The sequence below is a fragment of the Antechinus flavipes genome, chromosome 4 (assembly GCF_016432865.1).
Source record: "Antechinus flavipes isolate AdamAnt ecotype Samford, QLD, Australia chromosome 4, AdamAnt_v2, whole genome shotgun sequence".
In the NCBI taxonomy this organism is placed as follows: Eukaryota; Metazoa; Chordata; class Mammalia; order Dasyuromorphia; family Dasyuridae; genus Antechinus; species Antechinus flavipes.
The window spans coordinates 384,614,680-384,625,159 of NC_067401.1; the positions used below are offsets into that span (position 1 = coordinate 384,614,680).

Here is a 10,480-nt window from a genome sequence, read left to right on the forward strand (position 1 = left end):
TGTGGTTCTACCATTCTGAATTCTAGGATACTCCAGGGGAATGATCTGAATAGAGAAAAAGAGAAGACAAAGTGTATAAAAGCCTGCCCAACTGGATTCTTATAAGCTATTGGGACTGCCCACTAGCTCGGCTCTGTTTTCTTTCTGAATCCAGGTGCAGAGAGCAACATAACACTCATACACACACACACACACACACACACACACACACACACACAGAGAGAGAGAGAGAGAGAGAGAGAAAGAGAGAGAGAGAGAGAGAGAGAGAGAGAGAGAGAGAGAGAGAGTGTGTGTGTGTGTGTGTGTGTGTGTGTGTGTGTGTGTGTGTGTGGGTTGGTTGGTTCAGGAGATAGGAAAGAGACTAGTCAGCTATTTGTGCAACAATAATCACCTCAGAGAGAGCTCACCAAAAAATGGGGCCAGTACAGGAACTACGGACAGCTTTTCCCTAGGCTGATGGATGGATACCAGCTGATCAGGTAGAGGGAGGAACCTACGAGAGACTTAATGTCCAGCCTGGCACCAGCCTGGCACCATGTCTTGCCAAGTACTCAGCTGCCATTTAGAAAGTCTTGCCTGGGGTTAGAGAAGGGAGGATAATTCCTAAAGTATTTGAATTCCTTTTCTCACTAGCTTTATGAGCAAAGTTCACTTGGAATTTTCCCAAAGGGGCAAGTGGTTTGAATTGTGTCCTAATCCCACTTTTGGCATGGAGGGTGAGGGGAATTGTGGTGGGAAAAGCAGAAATGCAGGAGAGAGGGCTGAGCCCTGGGCAGAATACCCTAGCTTCTCAGTTACTGGAAGCTCTGATTTAGGAAACAAAAGATCTGAGTCCACTGGCATCATTTCTGTCATTAGCTAAGTGATATAGCTTTGGGCAAGTTACTTCTTTCACTTCCTTAGTTCTAGCATCCTCTAATATTCTGGAGACATCAGAGAAGTTATGATTCTGGGTACACATTTTCTAAAATTGAGTTCTTTGAGCTGAAAAGAACTTAAAGATCATCTCCAAGCCCTTCTGGGAAATATAGGTACCTTTCTTCCTTGCCTTCTCCCACTCACCCCCTACTCTAGCTTTTCAGGCTTTTTTTATATGTTGCTCTCATCCATTAAATTGAGAACATGGGATTCTCTTTTAGCTTTCTTTGTGTCCCCAGTGTTTAACCTAGTGCCTGGCACATAGTAGGTGCTTAATGATTTTTTTTTGGATCGACTATTGATCCCAGTACCTTGGGTGTATCAGACAATAGGTCTAAAAAAAAGGGACCCCCAATTCCTCTGATCCAATAATGCTGGATCTCCTGCATCTTAGGAATCTAGATGAACTCAAGTGGATCTTAAAAGTCTCAATTTACAGATGAGGGTCCAAATCCCAGAGAGTAATGAACCCAAGATTTTACAGGGAAGGAGTTGGGGGAAGCTAGGATTTGAACTTGAGTCTGATAATACCAAGTACCATTCTGCCAAGGTAGATGCTCTTCCCACTGCCCAGGACTGTCTCTCTATGGAGCCAGGAAATGTTTGACTCTATTTTCCACAGTTCTCAGAATCCAGTACCTATGATAAGAACTATAGGAGGAAGTAGTCAGGAGAAGGAAGAAGGGAGAAATAGACAGTGCAACAGGTTCTTCAAAATCCAAAGCTTCTTTCAACCTCAACATCTTCATTTCTGTCCTGCTGCTTTAGACAAGCTGCTCTGCTTCCCATACACTCTACTACACAAACTCCAGTAATGATTGAAAATGTGTTAACATAGTGCTTTTATAGTCACAAAATACTCTTAGGAATATTGCCATATGCAGTCCTCACAATCTTGTGAGGGAAGACATGTTAAGTATAATTGTCCCGTTTTACAGATGAGGAAGGTGAAACTTAGAAATTTAAAAATGATTTGCCCCTAAACCACCCAGCTAGAAAGGTAAAATCAAGACAGCACTTGATTTCAGCTCTTATGATTCTAAGTGGTCAATAATTGAAGAGCCAGTGAGTCCGTATACCCTCCCCTATCCCCCCAAACACATGCTTTTTTAGATGATAACATGACTGCCCAAGGCTGCAAATTTTGTCACTTAGTGGCCAAGGTTCTGATTAGGAGTGTCTCCCAACTTGACTAAGATAGTTCTCTTTTGAGATTATTTTCTCAAATTGTTTCAAACTTTATATAAAATCTACCTTAACTTTCAGTCTACTGGCATTGCCTTAAGAACCCAGAGTCACTCCCCAAGTGATGGATAAGGAGGATGGACCAAAGCTTATAAAGATCAAAAGATTTGGACTCAAACCTCTGAGGTCTCTTCTCACTCTAGTGCTATGATCCTATTATTCTCATTGACTAGTCAAGTGATGGGTTAAGTGCAGGGGTGGAATGATAGTAGGACTGAGGACTTTGGGAAAATGCTGATATTTTAGATACAGGCTGGTCAAGTCTTGAGTCTTTTTATTACTTTTTGAGAGAAAGGGAAGTACAGAGTAGAGATGGGAATGGGTAAGGATGGAGGTGGGGATAAGATGGAGATTTAAAGACCTGAGGAGTTGGAGATATCATTGTTTTTGTGGGGGAGCACAGAAGAGATGGAGGTGGGGGTAAAATGGAGACTTAAAGACCTGTGTTGGAGACGACATTGTTTTTGTGGGCTAGAGGAGGAAAGGGGTTGATGCAAGGGACCAGATCATGAAGAAAAATCTCAAGACCATTTCTCCAAAGGTCTAAACAATTGTGGGCAAGGCCCTTAATTGAGGTTATGTTTCCAAAGCCAAAGGCAGTGCGACAGGATCCTGCTAAGGATGATCTGAGAACGTGGGCCACCTCTCCTGAGCATCCTCCATTAAGCCAAGCCCTCTGTCTCGCAGGTGTGAATGAGGTGGACTATAGTCTCTACCCCAGCCGGGAGACTCAACTTCGATGGCTGAATTACTATCTGCAGGCCCACAAGCAGCTCTGCAAGGAAAGCCGGGGTGGAACAGCTGTGACGCCCAGAGAAGTGGAGAAGCTCTATGTACAAGTTAACAAGTTTGCTCTGGTGAGAGTCTGCAGCCTGGAGAGAAAGTAGGGAGACTGTTCACCCAAGATTGACCACAGTGTGGTGGGAAACCTGGAATGGAGGAGGATAGGGGGAGTAGGGAGAAGAAACATGACTAAACAAATTGGGCAGACCTGGAACTCCAGAAACTTTGTCTAAGCTCTTCACCAAATGGTCATTGGGTCTATATGCCTCTGCTTTTGAATGCCACTGCCCCATCTCCTCTCCAAGAAATTGGTTTGTCTCTTTTCTTGGGAAAGGGGATTCCTCAACAATGTTCCTTAACTACTGTTTAGAAAGGCCATTGACATCATGTGATCCACAGAGGACAAAGTTATTATGCCCAATGGACAGAAGTTGCTGGGAATCAGACAGGAGGGCACGAGCCATCCCAGTAAAGGGGACAGTACTCTGACAGCTGCAGCCTGTGCCCTCAGGAGGCATCTGCTCTATTTGTACCCTGTGGGGGAGAGCCCAGAGTGTCCTGAGGAAGATACTCATCCCCGAGGAATCACAGGATTTAGAACTGGAAAGGGCCTCTGAAATTTTACCCCCTCATTTTGTAAATGAGAACTCAGATCATGCAAAGTAATATGACTCATCAAATAAATAGCAAAGTTAGCATATGAACCCAGGTCCTGGGGCCCTACCTGTTGTCAGGAGGATTTACCAGGCTGATGTCGGAAAGACCCTAGAGCCCAAACTCTCTGCTTCTCCCAGTCTGGCTAGAAGTCAGCTTTTGGTATTTGTCTTCAGGTCTAAAAGGGTGGGTGTTGGGGGAGGGAAGGAGGAAACCACTCTGACCCTCTCTGCTTCTTTCCCAGGCCTCTCATTTCTTTTGGGCATTCTGGGCTCTCATCCAGAACCAGTTCTCTACTATCGACTTTGACTTCCTCAGGTGAGTGGGCAGAGGACAAAAAGAGGTGGGCAGGAACAAAGATGAGAATGGAGGGTGTGGTGGGAGAAGTTCCCTGTCTCAGGAGGGGGTGAACCAAGGGACTATGTACCGACTTTTCCCCGTCCAAATCTTTGGCCTCTGCTTCCCCATTTGTAAAATAAGGTTGCCCTGGAGAGCTCTGGGAAGACCTTAGGAGAGTGAGCCAATTGAGTTGGAACAATACTGCCCTCTTTGAAAATCCCCTGCTCCCCCCTCCTCTCCAGTCCCAAGATTCTTCCTAAGAACCCTCTGAGCCCTGGCAGGGAGTTTCCTGGCCAGCTCCCAAACTAGTGAACAGAATCCTATCATGGCAGCAAGTTAGACCTCAAGAGAGCTTAACTGATTATGAAAGATCCCGGGGAAATCGAGGCTCTGAGAAAAAGAGAGTGACTTCTCCAGGATCACAGTTAGAAAATAGAGCCAAGATTCAAAGGCAAGTAAGTGGACTTCAGATCCAGTACATTTCCCGGCCATTTGTTACAGAAGCCATTCATGGTCCTCTAATTCATTCCCAGAGTTTAACCCAGCCATCCTAAAATCCACGTGCTTTCCCCGTCGCATGATAGCGCTTCCTTGCGAGGAGAATGAACTCTGGATTTGGATTAGAATGGAGAGTAACAGAATCCCAGAACTGCCATTTACCAGCAAGCTAAGTCACCCTACTCAGATTTAAAGCTAAAAAGAGATAATAGAGGATGTTCCTCCAATCCCTCACTTTATAGATGCGAGATCTAAGGTCACATATATGTGGTAAGCAGAGTCAAGAAAAAAAATTGAACCCAAGTTCTCTTTCTTCTGTCTCATGCTGTCTCTTGATATGTCTGGGCCTCTGTTCCCCAATTGGGAAAATAAAGGATTTGCCAGATGATCTCTAAAGGTCCTCTCCAGACCTGTCACTCCCAGATCTATCTGAGAATCAACTCAAGCACATTCCAGCGCTCTTATCAGCCTTCATCTTCTCCCCCATGATGAAGAGCGCTTCCAGTTAAGGTTCAAAGGCTGTGTTTCCAGCCTTTGAACCCTGTCCATCCTTGCTGCTGATGTATGGGGGGAGGAAGAGGAAAAAGGAGGAATGCTGCCGGGCCCCAGAGCGGGGCTCGGCAGGATAGGCAACCTCCAAGGGCACAGTACTCTAGGGAGGTTGTGGGGAAAGATGGAACTCTTTCTGTTTTTTTTTTAAATAGAATTTTTATACATATGTGTGTGTATATATATATCTCCCTACATATATATAGTGTGTATATTTTATATGTAAGCACATATAAAATATACATTATACATATGTAAGTATATACATTCTAGGTAGATACATACATATATACCTACCTACATATATGTGTACATGTGTGTATTTTATATGTAAATATATACATTTATATATAAACTATATAGATATATACATATCCAGGTATGTATACATGTACCTATCTACACATACACTCACATATAATGTATGTATATTTTATATGCAAATGTAAGCATTTTATATATAAAATATACATCACATAGATATATAGATACACATATACCTACCTACATATATTTGCATCTTATATAGATATAATTTATATATACAGATAGATCTATATGTAGACACACTGCATGAAGTTCTATATATTTATCAGCTCGGCACGGGGGGAGAGTGCCAGAGCTGGAAGACTCGCCCTCCTGAGTTTGTGGGACCCTGGACAAGTCACTTCTCCCTCTTTGCCTCAGTTTCCTCATCTGTAAAATGAGCAGGAGAACCACTCTATTATCTTTGTCAAGAAAGTCCCAAATGGGATCCTAAAGAATGAGACACAAGTGGGAAACGGCATATATCATCCCCGCTCTGCATCCCGCTGTCTCATTGGCTAATAACTGGGCATCCTATTGATGCCCGTTCTCCAATAGGTCACCCGAAGGTGTCGGTCAGGTCTAGCTGTGGGTATCCTTCGGGCAGAGCACACAAGGGGGCGCCATTTTCAAATCTTGATCAGGCTCCGATCCCGGTCCCATAACTCCCATAAGTGGAAGGAATGGTCAGTCTCATTCTTGTAGATAAGGATCTCAGGGCAACTGACTTGCTGAGCATCCCACCAAGAAGCCCGTATCAGAGACAGAATTTGAATCCAGGTCCTCTGACTTCAAACCCCTAACTCAAGGACTTTCAGGGTCTTCCCTGGGCACTGACAAGAGAAAGATTGGGAGACTTGTCTTGGAAAAACATCCATGAACCTGGCAATCCTATATTCCAGGGTTTATAAAATTCTTTCTTCACAGTCCCAAGGGAGTGCTTGTACTGTTACCATTTTACAGATGAGAACACTGAGGACCATATGAAATGTTTACTCAAGTATTTGTACCCTGAGGACTGATTTATGTCATCAGGACTTGGGAAAATGCCTGACACGTAGTAGGCATTTAATAAATGCTTTAAATAAATAAAACTGACTTAGGAAAATGCCTGACACGTAGTAGGCATTTAATAAGTGCTTTAAATATATAAAACTGACTTAGGAAAATGCCTGACACGTAGTAGGCATTTAATAAGTGCTTTAAATATATAAAACTGACTTAGGAAAATGCCTGACACGTAGTGGGCATTTAATAAGTGCTTTAAATATATAAAACTGACTTAGGAAAATGTCTGACACGTAGTGGGCATTTAATAAGTGCTTTAAATATATAAAACTGACTTAGGAAAATGCCTGACACGTAGTGGGCATTTAATAAGTGCTTTAAATATATAAAACTGACTTAGGAAAATGCCTGACACGTAGTAGGCATTTAATAAGTGTTTTAAATATATAAAACTGACTTAGGAAAATGTCTGACATGTAGTAGGCATTTAATAAATGCTTTAAATAAATAAAACTGACTTAAGAAAATGCCTGACACGTAGTAGGCATTTAATAAGTGCTTTAATATATAAAACTGACTTAGGAAAATGCCTGACACGTAGTGGGCATTTAATAAATGCTTTAAATAAATAAAACTGACTTAAGAAAATGCCTGACACGTAGTAGGCATTTAATAAGTGCTTTAATATATAAAACTGACTTAGGAAAATGCCTGACACGTAGTAGGCATTTAATAAGTGTTTTAAATATATAAAACTGACTTAGGAAAATGTCTGACATGTAGTAGGCATTTAATAAATGCTTTAAATAAATAAAACTGACTTAAGAAAATGCTTGACACGTAGTAGGCATTTAATAAGTGCTTTAAATATATAAAACTGACTTAGGAAAATGCCTGACACGTAGTAGGCATTTAATAAGTGCTTTAAATATATAAAACTGACTTAGGAAAATGCCTGACACGTAGTAGGCATTTAATAAATGCTTTAAATAAATCTGACTTAGGAAAATGCCTGACACATAGTAGGCATTTAATAAATGCTTTAAATAAATAAAACTGACTTAGGAAAATGCCTGATGCGTAGTAGGCATTTAATAAATGCTTTAAATAAATCTGACTTAGGAAAATGCCTGACACATAGTAGGCATTTAATAAATGCTTTAAATAAATAAAACTGATTTGGGAAAATGCCTGATGCGTAGTAGGCATTTAATAAATGTTTTAAATAAATAATAACTGCCAGCACTGGGAATTTGAACCCTCCTTACTGATTCCGAGTCCAGAGCTCTCCGAGACTGTGCCGAGGTACCTGACACTCTCCTAGGCTTCCCCCACCTTGCAGCGCTAAGCCATAGATTGGAGTTGTGGATTGTAGAATGAAACTGTGAACTCCAAGTTCTGACACTGGGGGAATGTCCATGAGGGCCCGAGATTCTGGGAGCCCCTCGACTTCCTCCCTGATACTGCCCCCTACTCCCTGTCTCCTGGCAGATATGCGGTGATCAGATTCAACCAATACTTCAAGGTGAAGCCTCAGGTGTCGGCCTTGGAGATGCCAAAGTGACCGGCCTCCCGCCCTGTCTACCCAGCCAGACCTGCTCTCCTCAGGGCTCCTGCTTGGCTCTGGGGCCTGTGCCTAAAGGGCCGGAGCAAGAGAGGGATGCAGGTGGGGTCTCTCCGGTGGGGCAGTGGAGAAGCCCATGCCCTGTGCCACCGGCCCCAAATTAAAGCCGCCGTAGACCTCGCTCCCCCCCCACCCCCTGTCTGGCTTCAGCCTCTGAGGCTGATGGGACCAGCTCAGGGTACCCTTCCCCTTCCCCTTCCCAGATTTTGGTGGGGGGGAGGGGAGTGCCTGTAGAATACCAGGGATGACCAACCTTCTAGAACAGGGACCAAGATAACCAGTGGGAACCCCAGGATTCCTCCAACAATCACCCTACTCTCATCCCTCTTTGCCATCAGGGGTGCCTTATTTAAGTATCGGATCCTGCTCAGCTTGGGTAGAGTGTAGAAAGGGCTCCTTTTCACTTCCAATGCCCGTAGATTCTCTAACTAATCCCCGCCTCAACTTCCCTACTTTTCCTAAGCAGAAAGTGATGAATTCCCTTCCCTACGACTAGCCACATCCCAACACCTGACACATGTGGGTGTGCTTATCTTGGATGAGGGGATCCTAGGTGGGAAATGCCCCCCCATCAGCAGCCTTATCTGATTTCCCTGGCACTGCTTCCACTCTTACTTTCTCCAGCCCAGTTTCTGGTTCCTAATCTCACCCCACCTCCAACCCAGTTCCACTATTCCCCACTCGGGTCCTGGGGCTATGTCCTCTACCCCTGGCCAGCTCCTGTTGCCTTGAGAAGGCCCAGTGACTAGAGTGCTGAATATCTCTCTCCCATACTGTCATCGTAATTGCCTGGGGGAATCATGGGGTGCTGTTAGCCAAAGCCTAGGTCAGCGAGTCTCACTGGCCTAGATCCCACCCGCAGCCCCCACCCACCCACCCAAGATGCCTACTTAACCTTGTGTTTCTCTTGCATACACTGGACCTGAATTAGAGGACCCTCTCAGAAGGTCAGTCCTGGGCAGCAGGGAAGAGGGGACATACACCAAGAAGCAGAGGCCCCAGGAGAACCAGGGAATGGGCCCCTGGTTAGGACCTGACCTGAACGTAGGTAGGGGATGTCCTGACCTCCTGTATTCCTTCACCAACCACCACTCTCCCTTAGACAACAATTAAATCTTTCCCCAGTCTCCTTTCTGACCCCAGGGCTCCTGGGGTAGGGTGGGGGGACCCTTCTCAGCTCTGGCACATAAAACAAACTTTGAGATTCAAAATGATTGTGGTTTTGTTCTCCATTAAAATGGCCGCTTCTGGTTTCTGGTGCTGTTCACTCTTGGTCTGAGGGATCATTCTGTTGGCATTATTAGCTTGGGTCAGAGAAGGGCCATCATGGCTCTTGAATTGTTGGGCTGCCAACTCAACTCCCCTTTGGGTGCTGGGAATACTGAGGGACACCTGGGTGCTAGTAGGTCCTGACTTATTATCACCAAAATAATATTTCACTGGGCCCTGCAACTGAAGCAGTCTCAAGCCAAGCCCAGATAGGACCAGTCAGCCTCAGCGGCCCTAGGTGACCGCCCTCCACGGCGCCGAGCTACAGAATGAGTGCTTCGGTTGCAAAGCTGGCTGGCTGTGGATTTGGCCACAATTTTAACGGGGATGGGGGGGGGGGGAACCAGACTTGATTCTGAGACCCAGGTTCATGATTACAATCTCAGCACCAGAAGGACCTTGGAGATCAGTCTGTCCTGTGGTTCTTGAAGGGCACAAGAGTGTGCAAGGATTTTCTGTAGATGTTCAGGAACTGCACACTCGGGCATTATAGCAAAAAATAATAACGGACGGTGAACAACAAAAAGGTTTCAGAACCATTAGTCTAACTCAGTGGTTCTCAAACTTTTGTTCTCAGTATCTTCATGTTGTTAAAAAAAACTATCGAGGATCTGTTCAGAGTTTTTGTTCACATGGGTTATATTTATAACTATTTACTGTATTAGAAATAAATAATTTTGAATTTGTAGATCCTCTGAAAGGGTTTCAGAGACCCCAACAATTCTTTGGACTACACTTTGAGGACCACTGACCTCTGATACATGAGCAATAATCTCCTCTAAGGTATTACTGGCAACTGGTCACTCAACTTTTTCCTTGAAGACTTGTAGTGGGAAACCGGCTGCTACCTGAGGCAGCCATTTGTAGGCTTGACTATCCGAGTGTGTCCCAAACTTGAGAGTTTGGAAACTTTTCCCTTACATGGAATAAAACTGCCTTCCCACAACTTCCACTGATTAAAGTAGAAGTTCCATCTCCCAAGGTCAAGCACCACTGTTCCCTCTGACAGAACAGCCCTTCAAGTGAAGACGATCATTTCCCCAGTTTTTTGGGGTCAGTCTTTGGCTTTTTTTTTTTTTTAATGATGCTCCTAGGGCAGGATCTTGAAGCCCTTAATGTCCTTTCTTGAGCCTGGAGTTTTGGGGTCTTTTCTGAGATGCTACTGGCCCTTCCACCAGGAAGGAGGGACTCCCCTGCAGAAGCAGAGATGGAGGTGAAACATCTGGTGGCACTTCCAAGCTGGCAGAGCGGCGATGGGGAGCTGGGGAATGTGGGGGGGGGGTCCGT

General features: G+C 44.4%; 1 protein-coding gene across 2 annotated transcripts in view; it reads left to right on the forward strand.

Moving 5' to 3' along the window:
- The window catches only part of ETNK2 (ethanolamine kinase 2), a 31,698-nt gene extending 22,507 nt beyond the window's left edge, over positions 1 to 9,191 (forward strand). The window contains exons 6-8 of one of the 2 annotated variants that reach the window (XM_051998568.1): positions 2,851 to 3,020; positions 3,845 to 3,918; positions 5,998 to 7,785. In XM_051998568.1, coding sequence (XP_051854528.1) covers positions 2,851 to 3,020; positions 3,845 to 3,918; positions 5,998 to 6,001 — 248 coding nt within the window. In that variant the 3' untranslated portion in view covers positions 6,002 to 7,785. The other variant, XM_051998567.1, reaches the window with a different exon arrangement.
- The last annotated feature ends 1,289 nt before the right edge of the window (positions 9,192 to 10,480 follow it).